The sequence below is a fragment of the Pan troglodytes genome, chromosome 3 (assembly GCF_028858775.2).
Source record: "Pan troglodytes isolate AG18354 chromosome 3, NHGRI_mPanTro3-v2.0_pri, whole genome shotgun sequence".
Lineage (NCBI taxonomy): Eukaryota > Metazoa > Chordata > Mammalia > Primates > Hominidae > Pan > Pan troglodytes.
The window spans coordinates 124,269,844-124,292,537 of record NC_072401.2 but is presented as its reverse complement, the minus strand read 5'-3'; the positions used below and the strand labels follow the sequence as shown (position 1 = coordinate 124,292,537).

The 22,694-nt window shown below is 38.3% G+C and overlaps 1 protein-coding gene across 9 annotated transcripts in view; it reads right to left on the bottom strand.

Annotated features, from left to right (window-relative positions):
* Positions 1 to 22,694, bottom strand: part of AFG2A (AFG2 AAA ATPase homolog A) — a 389,011-nt gene that overhangs the window by 197,560 nt on the left and 168,757 nt on the right. Inside the window, exon 15 of one of the 9 annotated variants that reach the window (XM_063809830.1) lies at positions 9,668 to 9,782. The exons of the other annotated variants lie outside the window; for them this stretch is intronic. Coding sequence (XP_063665900.1) covers positions 9,732 to 9,782 — 51 coding nt within the window. The 3' untranslated portion in view covers positions 9,668 to 9,731. Of the gene's footprint in view, positions 1 to 9,667; positions 9,783 to 22,694 lie in introns of those variants that run through there. 9 annotated transcript variants of the gene reach the window in all.

Below are 22,694 nucleotides of genomic sequence, written 5' to 3'. Positions count from 1 at the left end.
TTTTTCTTCTCAACTAACAAGGACGGCAAAATATAAACCATTCAAATTGATGGCAGCAGCGGGCCATCCAAAGTAGTCACTGCCACTTTGGCAGCCGGGGCCGGCTGTGGTGGGGCACGGGTGTGGGTGCAGGTGGGGGTGCAGGCTGTGGATCCTCAGGTGGACTCCAAGGCGAACGGTACCTGGAGCCTGCTGCCCTGGAAGCCCAACCCTGGGATCCACTGAGGTGGGGCCGGGCCGACCTACCTGCAGGCGGGGGAAGAGCACGGTCTGTCATGGAGGGGTCTCAAGGCAGAGTTGGACCCAGGGGTGCCGCAGTTGCGCACAGAGTGAAGGGAGCTGGGCCTGAACGCACAGTGGGGCTGTACTTCAGGGGTGTGGGGTGGAAAGCGGGAGTGGCGCCCGCTTCCCAGACATGGAAAGCGACTCTGTCGCCGCACCCACCCTGCTGGCGGCTCCAAGTTCCTGCACCTCAGCTGGAGGCTCAGCCCGGGCCACCGACGCTGCAACCCCAGGATCCACCCCACGTCGGAGTGACTGTCCAGCCTGGCGCTCCCAACAACTGGGTTTGGGGCCCACGATCCGCTCCCAGAGGTGCCCCCCAGCAGGGTCTCAAGCTGTGCGAGGAGGAGCCCCAGGCTGCCACCGAGAGCCGGGTCCACAGGGGGAACTTGCGGCAATGTCATCCTTGCCTTGGATGGCAGCCCAGCCCAGCGATGGCCTGGAGCCCTGCTCCAGGCTGCAAGGAGGCAGACAGGATAGCAGAAGCAACTGTGAGAGCAGCAGTGGCAACAGTCTCCTGTGCCCCATGTCCTCAAGGTGGACTGTGCCACCTCCACCCTCGCACAGGTAGCAGGACCTGCTACTAAGCTCGGAGCCTCCATTGCAGCCTCAACCTCGCGCCCCACCATGTCCTGAAAGCCCACAAGCACCTGGCCAAAGGTGCTGCCACTGGGACTCACAGGACTAGCCCTGGGAGCGTCGGGTTTGTTTGTGCTGGGTTGGCCAGGGCCACTATGCCACCTGCACCTCACCTGCCACCAATGTGGGAGATGCAGAGAAGGCGGCACAGTCAATGCTGCACACTCTGCAGAGCCAGGGACTGGTGGGAGCTCTGCCCCTTATGAGTTGGTAGGGTGAGAGCTCCCCAGGCACAGCTGCAGCTGCCTGGGTTGTGGCTGTGGGCCTGGGTCTCCTGGTGCTCTCGAGTACCCAGGTGGGTCCCCCGTCATCAGCAGACTCAGGGGTATCTGCTCCCATTGCCTGGCCTCTTCCTGGTCCCAGCATTGTTGTGGCCCAGCCAGGTGTGTGCTGCTCCAGGCAGCACTGACACACCAGCCTCCTGCCACCTTGGCCCTTCTGGACTATGGATGCCAAGTAGGAGAGGGAGGCCAAGATGGAGCTGAATGAGGCTCTGGGCTGGCCTGTGGGTGCTCCTTGGCACGGGTGTGAGCAGCCTGGGTGTGATGGGCAGCAGCAGGATGCAGACAGGTTCCTGGGTGGGAAGGGGCAGGGCAGGTCCCTGGTGAGGCCTCATCTTCAGAACAGGGCAGGCCTGAAGGCTGGGGGCCAGGCTGCCAGCCCTGCGGACCAGAGTGGGGACTTGTGGTGCCTTTACCGCAGGCCCATGGACCAATCGGCATGCACTTCCTCCCCTCTGAGGCTCATAAAAGCCCTGGACTCAGCCAGAGCAGAGCAGAGCCAGTGGAAGGACCGGCTGCAGAGAGGAGCTACCCTCTCTGCTAAGAGCTGCTGAGGTCAGCATGATCAGCATCAGAGAGGAGTCTACCCTCTTCAGGGCCTCCTCTCTGCTGAGAGCTGCAGACAACAGGATGACCAGCAGCAGAGAGGAGCTACCCTCTCTGCTAAGAGCTGAACATTCGTCAGGACAACCTGCCTGCAGAGAGGAGCCACCCACTCCAGGCCTCCTCTCTGCTGAGAGCTCAACACTCAACGAGATGACCTGCCTACAGAAAGGAGCTACTCACTGCAGGCCTCTTCTGAGCTGTTCTAACTCAATAAAGCTCCTCTTTGTCTTGCTCACCCTCCACTTGTCTATGTACCTCATTCTTCCTAGATGCAGGACAAGAACTCAGGCAAAGGCGCCACTGGCCACAGAGGTTGCTGGTCAGAAAAGCAACACCCCAAAGATCCCATAACAAAATCAGGCCCAACCTTGGGGAAGGGCTGCAAGAATTTACATATGAAAACTGAAAATAAAATCCAAGTCATCTGTATTCCTTTAATTATTGACAATCTTGTTTGATTAATCAGCACAATCACTCTTGCTAAAGGTTGATTTGGTGAGGATTTTGTAACTATTTACAGCCAGATTTTTTTTTTTTAATATTAACTGGATATGACACTGCAGCATACTGAAAGTTATCACAAATGCAGGAGGAAGCTTTAATCCCTGTAGAGATTGTCTGGGTAAGTGAGCAAAGGCTCTAACTGACAGTACAGATAATACAATTCAGTTCCAGGCCAAAAAGCTGTATTTGTTTTTGTTGTTTTTCTCCTATCCTATTAGCAGCCTGTCTCCATGGATTTGTCTGGGAAAATAAACAGTAAAGCAAGCAGCCCTCTCCATCCATCTAAATCATCCTCCTAGCAAAGATCCCAAGCAAAGCTTTTGGAAAGATCATCTTTTTAAATGCACATGTGTATATTAAGTCAAACTCAAAACCAATGAAAATAAACACAAGAAAATGCACACACAGAAAAATAAGTATTTATACAGACCCTTAATTCCTTGAATCCAAACACATTGGAGAAAAAAAGCCAATGATACTCATCAAGTATTTATAAACATATGAAACAGGAAATATAAATATATGAATGACTCCACACTAACCTCTATTAATTAAATTACACTAGATTAGTTATAAACCAGATTTAACTACTAATGGCCATCTTAAGTATAAGCCTTTAAAATCTAATGTTCAAATTGCCCTCCAAATCCAAGAAATAAAAATCTTCAGATTTTATATAGATATTTACTTCATCAAAAGTAAACAGCAAACTCATTTTGGAAAAAAATCAAAATATCAAGAAAAGAAAGCACATAGAAAAAATCTAAACAGAGCTTCTGTGCCTGTGGATACTTTTGGAAGAAGCTTTTATGGTCTGGAAACAGAAAAAAAAAATGTTAATGCTAATGGGAATCAGATATTAAAAAAATTCATTATCCTGTATTTAAGTTTCTACCTTCTACAGTATGTACTTTTAGCCAACCATTCAGACAAAATGATTCCATATCACTATTCTCTCTGATGGAAGAGAAACTGATATGTGAAAGAAGGAAGCAGTTAAGTTTTACAAGACTCAAATGTGATATGTTAAAAATACTGACTATAAAAGAAATCACATCCTTAAATCAAGAACCATTTTGGTAGCATTTCTGCTTGAGATAGAGAATGCTAATGTCACAGACTCTTAACATGTAACTCAAAAGAAGACTGCATCCCTGCTTGAATTTTAATCCCAAGAATCTGAGGATCACATAAAACAAACAAAAATTAACAATTGAACTCAATTATTTTTGTTTTTCTTTATCTCCTTATTTGTCTTTATGAGGACACTATAACTTCTTTTTGACAATTACAGAAAGGAGCAATACCAATATTAAGCTATCTTTTAATTTAACATTTCCAAAATCAAGGAAGAGTAGTTTCCACTCAAAGGGAGACTCTAAAAGATTTTGGAGTCCAGAGTTCTGAATGTATGCATTCATTCAGTCAGCCAGCTATTCATTCACTCAACAGATAATAATTTAAGGCAATTTTATTATTAATAGTGTTCATAAAGTTCTTCTAAAATAGTAAGTATAGCTGGGTGCGGTGGCTCACACCTGTAATCCCAGCACTTTGGGAAGCTGAGGCAGGCGGATCACCTGAGGTCAGGAGTTCAAGACCAGCCTGGCCAACATGGTGAAACCCTGTCTTCACAAAAATACAAAAATTGGCACATGCCTGTAATCCCAGCTACTCAGAAGGCTGAGGCGGAAGAATGACTTGAACCCAGAAGGCAGAGGTTGCAATGAGCAGAGATCATGCCATTGCACCCCATCCTGGGCGACAGGGTGAGTCTCTGTCTCAAAATAATAATAATAATAATAATAATAATAAGAAGAAGAAGAAGAAGAAGAAGAAGAAGAAATATAATACAAAACGAATACTTGTATAATATTAAAGTATGAATGAAACATCTTCACTATATTACCATAACTGACCTTTTACTCTTTCCTGGCTATCTATATTTGATCTACTATTAAAGGGAAAAAAATAAATTCATGATAAGACATAGAAAGGGAGGCATTTGATGAAGTGACAAAACTTAAGTATAATACAAAACTTGAATCTCTCAATTTTTCCAAACAAGCTCTTTTTCATAGGCTACCATAAGACTTTAATATACAAACTTTATCAGAAATGCCAATATCTTCATTGCTCTGTGGTTTCTGTCTTTCATCAAAGAAAGGCTTAATGAATCATGTTCATCATTCTATTAAATGTAAAATACGAGGGGTGTCCAAAAATATATGGGTCTATGCTACTCAGAAAATATAAAACTCTATGCTAAGTCAGAATACAAGTGTTCATAGGTCTCATATGCTCAAACCAATTTGTACAATCAATTTTCACAGCTATATAAGGCCAAATACATGTTATGAAGGTGTGAAAGATAAAATGAAAAAAAATACAGGTTGGCTTAAAATTAGAAGCAATGGCTTCAACTTCAAAATGAAAACAGGTAGGCATTTATTACTCCATGGAATCAGCAAGCCATTTCCTTTTGTGTAACATTCTTCTCAGGTTATTCAGAAGCATACTATGTTATGAAAATTTAAATTTTAAATGTCTAGAGTGTAAGTTTTCTAACACGTAAAATTTTTAAATAAAGTATGGATAAAAAGTATAGTCATCTGATGACACATCATGACAATACTGGAGAAAAATGACATGCTATGGGATAAAGAATAAGGTATCTGGGGAGACAGAAAGTCCTGCCTTACAATACTGCCTTCATTACTTACTAGTTCCTGAATCATGGCAAGCTATTTAATCTCTTTGAGCAGTAATTTTCTCATCTTCAAAATGTAAACAGAGGTACTACTTTGCAGGGTTGTCAGGAGAGTTACAGATTATGTACATAAAGCACGGTGTGCTGTGCCTGGTATAGTGCATGTGCTCAAATAAAAGTGGTAATAATTGTTATTATCTTAGAGTAATATTTCTGGGTTTTTCTGATTTCCCTTTATGTATTCAATTTTGTATTTTATTTTTTACTTCAAATATAATACCTAACAAAATAAACTTGTAATAAAATGCATAAAAGCAAATATTAATTTTCTGTAGATATACCTATAAAATTCAGTATATACATGATAGTTTTGCTTGGATTACATTTTTACTTCTTTGTTTTCCATGAAGAAAATCCTTGCTGCTTACGAGAACATTTGGCTTTTCTCACTGTCTGCCAGAATACAGGTTTAGGTCACGAATGTGAATGTGAAATATCAACTCATGGAAACTTGGCTGCAGAATACTGTTCTCCTTACCAATTTTGCAACTATGTAAGCAGGGCAATCAACTATCACCAAAACACAGTCATGAATATAACTGGAAGGAAGAGAACTTTTATGAGAAATTATTCTTAATTACTTAATGGTGATTAAACTCTCAGCATTACTTCCTCAAGGCCATCAGAGTAGTTAACATGAGCTTTAATCTTAGTGTTCGTTTTGCTATTCAGTAAATACTGAACTACCTTCTACTAAACACATATCACCCCCAAGAAAAAACTACATGTAGCTAAAGTGAGAAGTTAAAAACAGAAAATACTAACTTTCTCAATGAAGAACAGAGAAAACAAATTAAAAGATATACAATTTAGCTCAGCAAATTATTTGCATTTTGAATTAGCAAAATATAGCCAGCAAGTGAAAAGCTGATGCTTTCTAAATTGATTAATATAGTTAATAAGAAGGCAGGTTGTTTTCATACTAACTGCTACTATGTGTTCCAGGTACCTGAATATACCAGTAAATACGACAAAAATCCTTGCTCAAAATAGACAAAAATGCTTCCCTTGCATTAGAGCAATGGGAGACAGACAATAATAAATACTGTGTATAAGTAAACTATGTGGTAATAATATTCACTACACTACACTAATAAGCACTACAGAAAAAAACAGCTGAGTAGCATAAAAGGAGATAAGGAGAATCAGAGTGAGAAAATGGGTTGGAGCACCTACAGTGTCAGATGATTGATATAATCTTTTCCTATGAGGCTCAATATTATTATTGCTTCAGATAAGAGAGATCTATCATATGAGTATTTCTTAGTTCTAACAATTACTAATAGCTTTCTATAAGCCATATTATAATTAGTAATAAAGGGCCAGATGGTACACATTTTCAGCTTGTCAGCCATACAGTCTATATAGCACTATTCAACTCTCCCATTGCAGTGCGAAAGCACTCACAAGAGAAAAAAAATGAATGTGGCTGTGTTCCAATAAAACTTTATTTCTAAACACAGGCATAGAGCACAGTAGTTTTCCAACCTTGGCTTAGTTTAGCTAAATGCCTTAATTCTAATGTTAAATTTTCCTGGGAGTATAGAGATAAACTTATCATCTATTTCCTAGTGTTTAACTTCAATTCTAATTGTCTAACAAGCAAAGATAAAACATAAATACAACAACCCACACACATATACCACTTCAACCTCCCTCTACCCTCCTCCATCTTCCCTCTTTCTCTTTTTCCCCTCTGTCTTTACCCAAATCACTTAGTAATATAATGCAATCATCAAAGACTGAATTCTGGTTTATAAATGCAGTAGCAAAATGACATCAAATTATTAAATACACAATTCAAAGACATTAAGTCTGATACAGAATTTAAGAATAAACCTCATAAAGTTGTTAAACTCAAAATGTCAGGCCTCTACTAGCCTCTAAAAGAACACACATAATTTTTAAAAAAATGCGTTAAGCCCCAAAATATAGAATTAAAGAGGCTGAACTCTTAGAAATTCCCAAAATATCCTAAACATTCATAAAAATATAATTTTGCTCACCTTCTCCAACATTAGCATTCTATTTTCTTCAACTTTCTACTTAGATAGAATATACTATACTTTTATAAAATCCTATGACAAATATTCTTTTTTGTACTCTAATACAAAAAAAAAAGTTCTGGAATCAAGATTTCCAAAAGGCACTCGTTTTACAACTGGCTTATCATTGTCTTTTTCATAACAAAACATACCTCTGACTAAGTCTGTCATCAAATATCTTGATGTAAACAGAAACAACATGTAACTTTTAGGCCATAAATTTTACTGGCATAACAAAAAGGTAAACATTATTACTTGGTATGAAACATAATTATTGATACAAGGCACTGGTCTGGTTTACCTGCACTGTCCCTTCTAGGAGACAGGAGTATAATCTAGCTTTTTTTAAAGTACATTTTCATAATTTTAGTTATATTTAATTATGAAAATTAGATTAGAAACTGTCAATATACACATAACTGATTTTTGTTGCTGAATAAATTCTCTATAAGATTTACATGTAAAATATCTAGTTAGCCAAATTTTTATTAAGAAATCAAATTCTCTAAGAATCTTTCCAGCACTAAAATTCTACTTATTTCTGACCCGAAACTTGGGAGTAATGATGGCAGCAGCGGCCCGTCTGGAGCGGCGGCTGTGAGGACGCCCGCTGCACTGGGTAGGTGCGGCTAGAGTTGCAAGCTCCGCCGAGCCATCAAGGCTGCGAACGGGCAGGAGCCCTGGCCCCTACTGAGTTGGGAGGGCGGGGCTGACTGCAGTTGTCCAGCCGTGACTCTGCACCCAGGCATCCTTGTGTTCTTGGGGGCCTGGGAAGCCCTCCTGCCCCCGCAGGCTCAGAAGTGACTGCTCCTGCTCCCTGGCCACTCCCTGATTGTGGCGCAGGCTCTGGGCGGAGCAAAGTTGTGGCCAAGCCTGGGTGCTGTCACAACTCAACTGGGTGTGCTTGTGCTCAGGGAGACACTGAGATGCCAGCCCCCAGCCACTTTGAACCCCTCTGGACTTTGGGCACTGGTGAGCATGGGAGGGAGGCTGAGGAAGGCTGAGGGTGGTTTGCCATAGGGCTTCAGGCACTCCTTGGCACAAACAGCCTGGGGGCCATGGATGGCACATTCCTGGTGACAGAAGGCAGACAGGCTCCTGGGTGCAAAGGGGTGGGTCCCTGGTGAAACCCCACCTTCAAGACATGGACAGCCTGAAGCCTGGGGGCTGGGCTGCCAGTTCCATGTGAAGCCCAGAGTGAGAACTTAGGGTGCTTTCACTGGGCCTGCCCATGGCCACCCATGGACCAATCAGCATGCACTCTGTCCCTTCTGAACCCATAAAATCCCCTGGACTCAGCCAGACTTGGAGAGACTTCAGGACTACTAGCTGCAGAAAGGAGCTACCTAAGTTGGGTCTCCTGAGAGCTGTTCTGTTGTTCAATTAAGGTCCTTTCCACCTTGCTCACCCTCCAGTTGTCCACATACCTCACTGGTCCTGGACACGGGACAAGAACTCAGGACCCACCAAACGGAGGGACTGAAAGAGCAGTAACACAAACAAAGCTGAAAAACACCCCCAACCCTGACTTGCCACATTGAGGGTGATGAGAAGGAGAAGAGTTGCAGCCCTTTGGGGAGCCCAGACCTAGGGGCTCCCTGAGGCAGGGCTGTGACACCCTCTTTGGGGCTCTGGATCCTGGCTTCTCCAAGCTTCTGGGCACCACTGCGTTCCCCTCATCCAGTCACGGGTGCACAGAGTGGAAGATGTGTGCACTACATCTGGTCCAGCCACAGCCTTGCATGGAGCCGACACCTGTTATCAGTGCCTGGAGCTGCCCACCCCATGCAGCAGCTTGTGTGCCTGACTGTGCATAGTGGCAGGAACCTGGGCTCACTTGCCCACACAACCCTCACCGCTCCACGCCTCGCTCGCCCTTGGCAGGTGTGGGATTAAGGCCAGTAGCACGAGCAGAGTACAGCCTGCTGGGCTGAGTGGGCAGAACAAGCTCAGTGGGTGCGAGCAGTACTCAGGCAGAAGGCGCCACTGGCCATGGAGGTTTCCAGCTGGTGAAGCAACACTCCAAGTCCCCTTCTTTGCTGAGGTAGTTCTGAGCCCACTGAGGCAATAACAATGCAGGTCTGTGTAAATGGGTTGTAAAAGACAGTCAAAGGTTGGTAAAAGAGCTGAGAAGCAGGAGGCCTTAGCTCCAAGTGAAAAGAAACTGTTGCTGAAGTATAAAGCTGACATTTTCCTTTGTGTTCCGAATTAAACAATTTTTTTTAGTGTGGTTTGGGTATACCCCACATATTGTAAAATTCAATCTCTTTACTTTTACAGCTAGAAGGGTTCTGACAAATACAGGCATACCTCCAAGATACTGCAGGTTCAGTTCCAGACCACTACAATAAAGCTAATATTGCAATAAAGCTAATATCACAATAAAGCAAGTGACAAGAATTTCTAATTTACCAATATATATAAAAGCTATGTTTACAGTATATGATAGTCTACTAAGTATGCAATACCAATATGTATGGGGGAAAAATATATATACCTTAATTTAAAAATCCTTTATTGCTAAAAATGCAAATGATTATCTAAGCCTTCAGCAAGTTATAATCTTTTTGCTGGTGGAAAGTCTTGCCTTGATGTTGATGACAGCTAACTGATCAGGGTGGTAGTTGCTGCAGGCTGGGGTGGCTGTGGCAATTTCTAAAAAAAAAGACAACAATAAAGTATGCCACATCGACTGACTCTTCCTTTCATGAAAGATATCTTTGTAGCATGTAATGCTATTTGATAGGGTAAACCACAGTAGAACTTCTTTTAAAGATGGAGTCAATCCTCTCAAACCCTGCTGTTTTATCAACTAAACTTACACGATATAGTAAATCCTCAGTTACCATTTCAACAATATTCACAGCATCTTCACCAGTAGATTCCATCTCAAGAAATCACTTTATTTGCTCAGCCATAAGAAGTAACTCCTCATCCATTCTAATTTGATCATGAGATTGCAGCAATTCAGTCCCAACTTCACACTCCACTTCTAATTCTAGCTTTTTTGCTATATCTACCTTATCTGTAGTTACTTCCTCCACTGATGTCTTGAAGCCCTCAAAATTATCCCTGAGGGCTGGAATCAACTTCTTCTAGACTCCTGTTAAAGTTGACATATTTTCACCTCCTCCCATAAATCATGAATGATCTTCATGGCATCTAGAATGGTGACTCCTTTCAAGGAGGTTTACTTTGCCCATATCTACTATTACGGCAGCAATAGCCTTAAGAAACGTATTTCTTATATCATAAGACTTGAAAGTCAATATTACTCCTTCATCCATAGGCTGCAGAATAGATACTGTTTTAGCAGACACAAAAACATTAATTCTCCTTGTGCATTTCCATCAGAGCCTTGAGTAACCATGTGCATTGTCAATGAACAGTCACATCTCAAAAGGAATCTTTTTTTTTCCTCAGCAATAGGTATCAACAATGAGTTTCAAATATTGAGAAAACTGTGCCGTAAACAGATGTGCTGTCAACCAGGCTTTGTTTTTCCATTGATAGAGCACAGGCAGAGTAGACTTAACATAACTGTTCAGAACCCTAGGATTTTCAGAATGGTAAATGAGCACTGGCTTCCACGTAGTCACCAGCTGCATTAGCCCCTAACAACAGAGTCACCCTATCCTTTGAAGCGTGAAGCCAGGCATTAATTTCTCTTCTCTAGCTATGAAAGTCCTAGATTACCATCTTCTTCTAATATAAGGCTGTTTTTGCTACATTAAAAATCTGTTGTTTAGTTAACCGCCTTCATTAATTATCTTAGCTAGATTTTCTGTATAACTGGCTACGGTTTCTACATCAGCACTTGCTGCTTCACTTTACATTTTTATGTTATGCAGATAGCTTCTTTCCTTAAACTTAATGACCCAAGTTCTGCTAGCTGCCAACTTTTCTTCTGCAGCTTCCTGACCTTTCTCCGCCTTCACAGAATTGAAGAGCATTAGGGCTTTGCTCTGGATTAGGCTTTGGCTTAAGAGAATGCTGTAGTTGGTTTGATCTTCTATCCAGATCACTAAAACTTTCTCCATATCAGTAATAAGGCTGTTTTGCTTTCTTATCATTCATGTGTTCACTGAAGTAGCACTTTTAATTTCCTTCAAGAACTTTTCCTTAGCATTTACAACTTGGCTAAACATTTGGTGAAAGAGGCCTAGCTTTTGGCCTCTCTCAGCTTTTGACATGCCATTCTCATGAAACTTAATCATTTCTAGCATTTGATTAATGTGACAGATGTGAGACTCTACCTTTAATCTGAACATTTGGAAATCATTGTAGGGTTATTCTTTGGCATAATTTCAGTACTGTTGTGTCTCAGGGAGTAGGGAGGCCCAAAGAGAGGAAAAGAGACAGAAAAATGGCTGGCTGTTGGAGCAGTCAGAACACAAAACGTTTATTTATTAGGTTTGCTGTCTTACATGGGTGTGGTTTATGGTGTCCTAAAACAATTACAATAATAATGTTAAATATCACTGATCCCAGATCAAGATAACATAATAATAATAATGAGGAAGTTTGAAATATTACAAAAATCACCAAAATGTGAAGTGAGAATATGCTGTTGAAAAAATGGCACCAATGGACTTGCAGGGTTACCACAAATACTCAATTTATAAAAAATACACTACTTGCAAAGTGCAATAAACCACAATATAACGAGGTATCCCCGTATATGCAGTCCTGTAATCACCACTACAGCCAAGATATAGAATATCTACATCATTCCAAAAAGTTTCCCATTGCTGCTCTGTGGTGAAATTTCCTCCCTCAGATCCCCGAACTGATTTCTGTCCCTGCAATCCTCACAATGTCAGTATAGTGTATATAGTCTTTTATATCTGACTATTTTTACTTAGCATAATGCTTTTGAAATGTATCCATCTTTGCATATATCAATAATTTGTTCCTTTTCATGACTGAGTAGTATTTCACTGTATGGACATGTTGCAACTTATTTATTCATTCACGTAGGTAGACATTTGGGTTGTTTAGGTGTTATAAATAAAGTTGCTATAAACATTACAAACAGGTCTTTGCTGGACAATTTATTCATTTTTCTTGGGTAAATACCTAGGACTGAGATTGTTGGATACTATGTTAAATATATATTTAACTATATGTAAGAAACTTGTGTATTTTTAAAAATGAAACAGATAGTATCACTTAAATTATGAATAACGCTACTACACTGGCTGATGATACGTCATAATTTTTTTAAGAAAGAACAAACACACACCGCACTTCTAAACTTGCACAATTAAACAAGGAATGCACTAGTATTGTGTAAAATACATGTAAAGTGCTCATATTTGACTAAAATTAACTAGACATCATATGTAAAACACATAGCATAGACTTAATGCATACTGCATACCTAATAACTGCTAATTCTCCACTGTTCAACTTTCCTTTTTCCCAGTGTTCTCCGCTCCCCAATCCTCAACTCACACAAACCCACACTTAAATTTGAATCATTATTTGTTAAATCAGTTATAAAAGAGGACACACTCTCTTGCTTTTCTTCAACTATTATCTCTTAAAGCAAAGCCAGTTTCATTCATTTCTTTAAGCTGCTCTTTGGATAAATAAGGGGGAGCCTCTAAACGCAGTAGAGCCTGTACTCAGGAAACATTTCAGGTGAACATCACCATCTTGTGTCAAAAAAGAGTAACTGCAATACCAAAGTTATCAAATAGAAAACAGAGAAGTCAAAATGTATGAAGGTTCATTTTTTTCCAAACTGATTCTGATGCATGTGTCAATTAAGTGTTGCAAAGCTTAAACTCTTCATGTTTTATGAATTTAATGCATTAAAATTTCAAGCTAGATTGTGTATATCATAAAGGAACTAGGTTTTCTATTACAGGCCCCTTCACATACTTTTTTGACACCACACACACACAGAATGCCAGGAACAAAATGACACTTCATTATTGTTAATACTCTTTATGTACTTTAAAATTAGCCACCAAATTGCCCTTCTACTAGTGACTTTAAAACATTCAACATATAGCCCCAGATTTAGGTTTTGGCTACACTGAACATTAGTTCTCAAACATGAGATCCTAGGAGCATTAACAATAGAAGACAAGAAGCTTTTTCAAATTTAAAAGTGATTCAACTTTAATCATACAGTTAGATATTTCTATTCTAACTCAACATTATTTTTACATTCATATTCATTAAAAAATAGTTAAAAGTATATTAAATAGAACCAAAATATTGCAGGCTAATCAGACATCTGTGAAAAAAGAAAATATGCTGCTCAACAAGTTCTCCTTTTTCAAAGAGTAATAAATTTTAAATGAAAAAGTTAAGGTGTTCTTCAACTGTCAAGCAAGGTTTCTATTACACAACAACAGCCTTAAAGGCTGATTGATTGCTTTTTCTTTTTTTTTTTTCTGAAAATCACATGGTTAATCACTTTTGCACACCTGGATAATATCTGCTTGCTTTATGATCTGTTTGAAGAAATAAACGTTACAATAACAAGAAAGTCTGGGAAGGTGGTACCTAAAAAGAAACAAAATAAAACAGAAAACAAAAAACAAAAACCTCAGAAACTTGTTTGGTAAGTAACATCCTTTTATATAACATTGAGAATCTCTATTCTTGTCTGTCTCTGTGTCACAAAAGAAGATAATTGTAGAGCTTGAATGATATATCAAAGATTATCTAGTACATTTTTCACAGGTACAGAAACAGATGCTCAGTGAGGATAAATTATTTCAAATAATACACAGTCTGTTAATAACACAGCTAGCATCAGAAACTAAGATCTCTGCAACCATCTGTCTGCTTTTACTCTTCCATTGCTTGTTTCTGTTAGTTTTGAGCTTTCCTATCACACTCTGTATAAGGCACTCTGGCCCCTATCATATTTATCCTCTGTTACAGGTGTCAAATCTCATTTTCCTCCAGACCCATTTCCTCAGGTACACTGCTGGCATTATGCAAAAGCTCCTTTCCAATGTTGTGCACTCTCAAAAAATTCATCCAGAAATACTAAGGTTTGGGAAGGTCTGTGCCCAAAGCACTATAAGCAAAAAGTTCAAAGAAGAAAAATACAAAACTCCTCATACAATAAGTCTAATATCACAAATTCATGAAACGGCAGCTATAAAGAGCAAAGTATTCAGAAAATTAAGTACATATTTCAGCATTGTCTTAGAGCTAAAAGAAATTAAAATAGCTGGTTTTAAATATCTACGGAGTTCAAACTATATTAGTGTTGAACTCTTCACCTTATCAATATATATATAATAAAACTTTGGTTATGAATTTATCTGAATTTCAATGAATGAATATAAGTCTGTTCACTCTTATCTATTTCCATCAAAGAAAGCAGAAAGCATTTCTTTACCCAGATAGTATTCTTAATAGCAGAATTTTACTTTCATCTGTTCTTCCTCCATAAATAATCTCAACCATCTAGTTTCTCTTTAGGAGTTCTCTTTGGTAACTCTTCAGAACATCCCCTAATTATCTCCATGTCAATTAAATGTTCCATGAAGTTCACCTAGATTGGGGATCTTGAACTAGATACTTTAAACAATTTTTCAAAAAGAAAGCTATATAAATTCTTCTTGGTATTTAAGATATATAGTGCCTTTGCTATCAATGAATAAAGAAATACATGGAGAATGACAGAAACAAGATCCCACAGTTGACAAGTTGGGAAGATTAATCAAATCTAATAAGATGAATTTAGTAAGAATAAATTCCTCTATTCCTATGGCCTAAAGCCTTTGAAGCCACAGCCATGGAAATAATTGGGAAATCACTTGGACTTAAAGAAAAGAATATCTGGGAATCATGTGAAAAGTAGGAGAAACTTAGAGGAGCTAATTTTGGAGGATAACTTCTATATCTGGTATATATTGTGCCTCAGTTGCTGAAACTTAAATCAAATTAACTGCACAAGCCCAAGGCGTGAAAACTATTATTTAGCAGACTTTGAAGAAAGACCTGGGCTTTTCACCTTTGTTGTTGTTCTTGGTGACTTTATTCAATAGCAATCTCAATGTGCAGCTGACAAAAAAGCTAACAAAATCCTGGAATGCATTAGGAGAAGCAAGGTATTCAGGGTAGAGGCAGCAGGAGTCTCACTAAGTTCTGTACTGATAGAACACAACCAATCATTATATATTTGTTGGTGGATGTTACAACTTCAGAGCAAAAAGGACAAATAGTTCACAAGAAAAAGATGAGAATGCTTTAGACGGAAAAAGAATGGCATATGAAATAATCCAAAATGTCAAGCCTGAAAAACAAAAGACTGGTTAGTGAGATAAAGTTTAAAGACAAGGTAACTAACAGTTTTAAAAAATAAAGGAACACCATATAGAAGAAGGAATAAAAACTGTTCTTTACAGACTTTGGAATAAAATCAGGTAGAGGTATAGAGGGTTTAGGGAGACAAACAGCTGCTGGTTCATCAGATTAAAGAACTTCCTAATAGTCTGACACAAAAATGAAATGGTCTATTTCGTGAGTTAATAGTTCCCCATCAGTGTGGGTGAATAAGCAAAGGATGAAGAAATGATGGGTTGGGATTTTACAACAGGTGTCAGTGTATCAGATGGGTCATCTAGACCATGGAGCCTTCTATGTCCTCTCCAGTCTTGAAAAAACCAATTTCTTTTAGACCTTGGGTATTGACAGCAACATGTATTTTATTATGGTATTACTTTCTCTAATATTAAACATACTTCAATTCACGTTGACAACATCAAATATTATTTACTAAACAAATATATCTAAACACAGAATCTTTCAAAATTTAGAAATCTAAGCCTGAAAATCCCAATGTTGCTAAATACTAAAAAGGGCATACAACTCATAACTACAAAAAGCTAATAACCAATGGAACTTTAAGATTCAGGTGGCATGAATAAATATTTACATTACTCATGTAATAAAAATTGTAGATTTATGAGTTTTAGGGAGTCAGTTGGAAAAAATAAGTACTTAGTGGAAGAAAATGTATTTAAAAAAATTAAAGATTAAGAGAGCTTTCAAGAGGGGATGGTGTATGCTTGAAATAAGTTAATTCAGCCTCCCTACTATTATTTAAGTTCAGTATTATATTTTTTACTCAAATACGACTTATAATATATCTTCAGAAAACTTATGTGTTAAATATGTTTAAACAATCTTTAAAAAAAAACTCTGTGGCTCATTCAACTCAAAATGAATTAAAGACGAATAAAGAGCTAAAACTGAAAAACTACTGAAAGAAGTTATAGGGAAAATGTTCCATGACACTGGCCTGGACAATAATTTTTTGAACATGACCTCAAAAGCACAGACAACAAAAGAAAAAATAGACTAATGGGATTACATGAAGCTAAAAAGCCTCTGCAAGCAAAGGAAACATTCAACATAGTGAAGAGACAACCTATAAAATGAGAGAATATGTTTGTAAACCAAACCTGATAAGGTGTTAAAATCTAAAATACCAAAATTTATAAGGAACTCAACAGCAACAAATGACCTGATTAAAAAATGGGCAAAAGACCTGAATAGACATTTCTCAGAAGACATACAAATAGCCAACAGGTATATTTTTTAAGTGCTCAACATCACTAATCATCAGAGAAATGCCAATGAAAACCACAATGAGATACCATTTCATACCTGTTAGAATAGCTATTGTCAAAAACATGAAAGATAAATGTTGTTGAGGATGTGGAGAAAAGAGACCCCTTGTACACTGTTGGTAGGAACGTAAATTACTTCAGATATTACAGAAAATAGTGTGGAAGTTCCTAAAAAATTTAAAATGATCCAGCAATTCCACTATTGAGTATATATCCAAAGGAAATGAAATCAGTATGTCCAAGAGACATCTGCACTCCATGTTCACTGCAGCATTATTCACAATATCCAAGTCATGGAATCAACCTAAGTATTCATCGAAGAATAAGCGGATAAAGAAAATGTGGTATGTATACAGAAGGTAATCCTATTCAACCTTTATTAAAAGGAAATCCTGTCATTTGTGACAATATGGATCAACCTGGAGGACATTATGCTAAGTGAAATAAGCCAGACAAAGAAAGGCAAATAGTGCATGATCTTGCTTATATGTGGAGTCTTAAAAAGTCAAACTCATAAAAGCAGAAAGTAGAATGGTGGTTATCAGGGCCTGGAGGTCTAAGGGAGTTGGGAAGATATTGGTCAAAGGATACAAACCTTCAGTTAAACAGGAGGAATAAGTTCAAGAGGTCTATTGTACTGCAGGGTGACTATCGTTAACAATATATTGTATACTTAAAAATTACTAAGAGAGTTGGTTTTAAGTGTCCTCATCACAAAAAAATAAGAAGTATGTGAAGTAATGCACGTTAAATAGCTTGATCTAGCCATTCTACAACGTATACACAATTATCAAAACAACATGTTGTACTCTAAAACAGATACAATTTTTATGTCAATTAAAATAAATAATCTTTTTAAAAAAGAAACAAAAACGTGAGGTTCATATATGAACAACAGACATTAAAGGCTACTAATCTAAAAACTTACAAGGACAAATCAAGAGTCAGGAAACTTTTTCTGCAAAGGTCTAGAGTATATAATTTAGGCTTTATAGGCCATAAGTCTGTACTGTAACTACTCTACTACAGTAGTGCAAAAGGAGTAATAGACAAAACATAATCAAATTAGTGTGGATGTGTTCTAATAAAGCTTTATGAGGACTGAAAGCTGAATTTCATATAATTTTCATATGTCACAAAAAACCACTTTTAAAGTATTTTCCTAATCATTTAAATATGTAAACACTATTCTTAGACAATCGGATGTGCAAAACCAGTTGGTGGGTCACGTTTGGCCTAAAGGCCATAGTCTGCCAACCCTTGAGATAAAGCGTCTTTATCTTATGAACATCGAAATGAAGTAAGACCCATATATGCATACAACCTCTCACCAGTCTCTCTTCTCTGATCTCTCCCAATTCTCTATCCCCAAAGCCAAAACTTGGAAGGGGCTGCCATAGAAGATAAGAAGAATAACTGTCATAGAAGTTAAAACACCTGGAGTTTTAAAAACAAACAAAAGAAGAATCCAGCAACAATAACAAAAACACTTATGAGAGTCTTGTGTAAAGATGGCAAAGCTGAAATTGGAAAACAACCGTACAGGACGCTTTCCAGCTCTAATCTTAATATGGCTCACCAAAGACTATTCACATCATCTTGATAAACAATGTGAAAGATTAATAGGCATCCATTCCTTAAATACTTTTGGGAAAGTAAATAATTATGATTCATTTGAACTATTAATGTCAATTAGTCCTTGCAGCTTTTTTTTTTTTAGTTCTGACTTAGCTAAAAAGAGTAATATTAGAAGAGCAATAGTTATAACTAGGAAAAATGGAGAATGAAGAAACATTTGTAGCCTTTCTTCTGAGGGTATTTTTGGAATACTAGTCATTTGAATATCAAAAGATACGTATATTTAGCTTTTTATTTGTGGACATTTCTAAATATTGTTAATTAACTTTTCCCCACGTCATAAAACTTTCTAGAAAACTAAATTTTAAGCTGGATGCTGTGGTGCACACCTATAATCTTAGCTACTTGGGAGGCTGAGGCAGGAGATTGCTTGAGTCCAAAGGTTTAAGGCTGCACTACTTTATGATCTGTGAATAGACAATGCACTTCAGCCTGGGCAACACAGCCAGACCTGCATCTCAAAACAAACAAACAACAAAACCCAACTTCAATTTGCAACAATGTAAGAAAACAAAATGTTATGTCTTATTTAGCTCATTAAGCACATTTCCGCTTCCAGAAAAACTGTAAGGAAAATTAATGCCAATTTACTACCTCCATGAGTCTAACGCAACAATAGAAAATAATCCTGAAACCAAAATTATTCAAGACTTCTACATAACTTTCACAATTTTTCTCAATTGGGCAATCTTTTCCATAGATGGCTTAAAGTAAAATTTTTGAAGTCCTTCAAATTTCCTACTACAAAAAAACTAGGTTTATACGCTAGGGATAATGCTTATAATTTAATAGTTCTTATTAGGAGCTTGTTATATAGTAGGTATCCGTACTAAAAGTACCCAAATAAACTGAATTCAAAGATATTCACAGAATTAAAACTATTTTGAGGCATGCTTATCACCTGAGAAAGAAGACATGATCATGTTTTCCTTAAGATTCAACACAAATGTATAAAATGTCATGGACTGGACACTTCTAAAGGGGCCACACAGCAGTTGTTAACAATGAACAACATAAACTCCAAAAGTTTGGGCATTTAACTATTATTTGGGCATCATTAATAAATTAGTTGTTTGTTTCTAAACTCTCCTGATGCTAAGGAAATCCAGACCATCAGCAATCAATCTAAAGACAATGAGCCTACTTGACATCACACAATCTCATTAATCTTCATCTGTCCTACCACATCCTATCACTCTTACGCAAAATGAACACTAGAGGACGCAACTTCAACTTCTCTTCACTATCTAAGCAGGAGGTAGAAAAAAGCCTAGGGGACTTAGGGACATCACAAGCAATTATTTCACTCAGCCTAGTGTGCTACATCACAGCTAATGAGTCTGACATGTAAATGTGACATAGCAAGGAGTAAAATAACGCAGTTCTTGAGCTATGTGTCTCACTGTCTTTGCTAAAACACCAGAATCCCCAAGAAACTTTGGCTTTAGTCTCCCCAGAAGACATGAAACTGAAATATTGTCAAAAAGAGACACTAAATATGCACAACACATGGGTAACATAATGATATCAACTTCACTCCTGTGACAGTCCAGGAATTCTCCTTGTTTTAACATACTAACCTAAAATCATCATAAGATAGAGGTTGTGGGGTAAGAGGCAACAAGATTGTAAAATATGCTAGCTAATTTAAAAGGCCAAATGCCTGGATTTAATGTAGCGAAAATTACACTATATATATCAATTACTTTGACCCTACAATGGTCTTTTTTTTAAAATCAGTTTTAGCCTAAAAACATAAAACGTACTTTAACTCTTTGTCACCTCTTTTATTCCTACTACAGTTTCTTCCAGACAATAAAGATGGTAAAAACTGTGTCTTTATTTCATAACAGGATGTTGTTGTTTTAATTGTCCTTAAAACTGTTTTGTTTCTACCAGCACATTCATGGCACAGTTTGAACATTATGTGCTAATCATACAAGTGTGGAAACAACTTTATAGTACTATTAAACAATATAAGTAATGTTCCACAGTAGTTCTTCAGAGAAAAAGTATCTGGAAAGGAAACAGACTTAAAATTTTACTGCATATTCTCTTGTATTTCACAAACTTTAGAGAACTTGACAAGGACATACACTTTTGATACAGTATATATCATCTGAGTAGTAACAAAAGTATAGTTAAAAAAATTCATGTTCTACAGGGAGTTCTACCTGAAAGAGAAATGAATTAAATATTAAACTTTTTTATAATTATCACTAAATACTGAAGGCACTTTCCCCACCATAACTACAGAATATATACAGCACATTTAGGCCATGGTTCAAAATAAGAGGGAATCAATGAATAAAAAGAGGGATGTGAGGAAAGTGTGGATAAAAGATATATATATATATATATATACACACACACACATACATATATATATATATATATATATTTTTTTTTTTTTTTTTTTTTTTGTGGGGAGGGATATAAAGAAAGTGATTTTGTATGAGGGACCTTGCAGGGTGGATTCTTGTCCTAGAGTAAAGTAACTGGTTGTTTGAGAGGGAGATGGTGTAGGACAGGTCACAAGGTCCAGACATGTCATGGATGGTCTGTGTGGGTGATAATGGGGTTTATGAAAGGGAATTTGTGAGGGGAGTTTTGTGTGTGATTAAGCTGGCTGTGACTGAAGGAAAACTGTTTGTGGTAGACTTTCTAGAAAATAGTCTAGGTGTTAGAGCCAGCTTTTCTTAAGGTATTAATTTGCTAACTTACCAGAATTTTTGCTTTTTCGATTCTGTGATTTATTTCTTTTGAAAGCTTCTCAGATTTGTGTAACTCTTTCCTTTAGCTTTTTTGTCAGCTCCTGTGACTTGTTTCTCCTATGGTTCTGACTGCTGTTACGGCCTGATACTAGAGTGTTTTGCCTTAGAGGTCTACAGGAACTTTTCCCCCAGTATAGCTTGATTCGATGCTCTTGGTTTTTATTGATATATAATCTTATTTTTGGCTTTTAATATTTGACTCCTATATTGCTTAAAATGTTTTAAGCCACCTCCATTCCTCTCTGGCCTAAAATGTTTAATTGGCTATAAGTCTTTTGACTTACACGTTCCCCGGCCAAAGGAAATCCTACAGAAACCTAAAAAACTAATTCAAGCCATGATGGGAAATAGGGGGTTGGACAGACTTCACTATGCCACCCCGGCTCTTGGAATTTAGGCCAGGTGCAAAAGGCCTTTCAAAATTATGAAAATAAAGTGTTGCCGTTTCCCACAAAGAAAAAAATAGTTCCTTTGTTTAACCAGACTTAGTCTTACTAAGAACTTAAAAAGAAAGATCCCCTGATGATCAATTACAACCCAAAATGGAAGGACCCCTATCAGGTATTGTTAAGGACTTCCACTGCTGTCAAACATTAGAGAATCACTAGCTGGATACAGCTGTCCAGGATTAAACCTGTTTCTTGTAAGTCGCTGCAGGCATAAGAGGAAGACACCATAACTTACAAACCTCTAGAAGACTTAAAGCTATTATTTCACAAACACACAGATAAATAATGTGATGCTGTGGGTGGGCATAGGAGCATTAAGTTTTCTCTTCCTTATAATTGTAATTTTCTTGTTTAACCTCCTAGTAAAGTTTGTATCTTCTAAAGTCAACATAAAGATTATGCTGGCACAAGGCTTCCAACTCATCTTATCTTCTGACCCAGAAAATGAAAATATCCTGCTGTTGGGCTCCTTAGATCAGGTATCCAGAGATTTTTACTCCTCCCATGCTAGGCAAAGCCTATGTTTATAAAATCAGCAGAAAGCACTTACAGAAGATAGACCTGTGCCCATCTGCAGCCCTTTAAGATTAAGGAGGAGTTTCTAATCTCTGAGGGGGGAATAAGGTAGGAGACCAACAAGACTTGTTTTCTGGTGAAAAACTCTGCTGAACAAAACAGGATCTAGTCCACATGGGGCAAAGTGAAGAAACTGGCCAAAGCCAGCAGATGGCAACAAAAGCGATCTCTAGCTGCGCTCAATGCTCATTGGCATAAGACACTGCCACCAGAACCATGGCAGTTGACAAATGTCATGGCAACGACTCAAAAGTTACCACCCGTTTCCATGGCAGTGACCCAGAAGTTACCCTTTCATAGAATCAATTTGTGTTAACTCACCCTTTAATTTGCATGTAAATGAAAGTGGGCATAAGTGAGTATAAATACAGTTGCCAAAAGCCCATACCTTGCCAACTCTGGGTGCACTGCTTATGAGTTAGCCCTGCACCACAACGGGCAGTACCAATCAATAAAAGATTGCTGTCTAACACCACCAGCAAGCTCTTGAATTCTTTCCTGGGGGTAGCAAAGAACCCT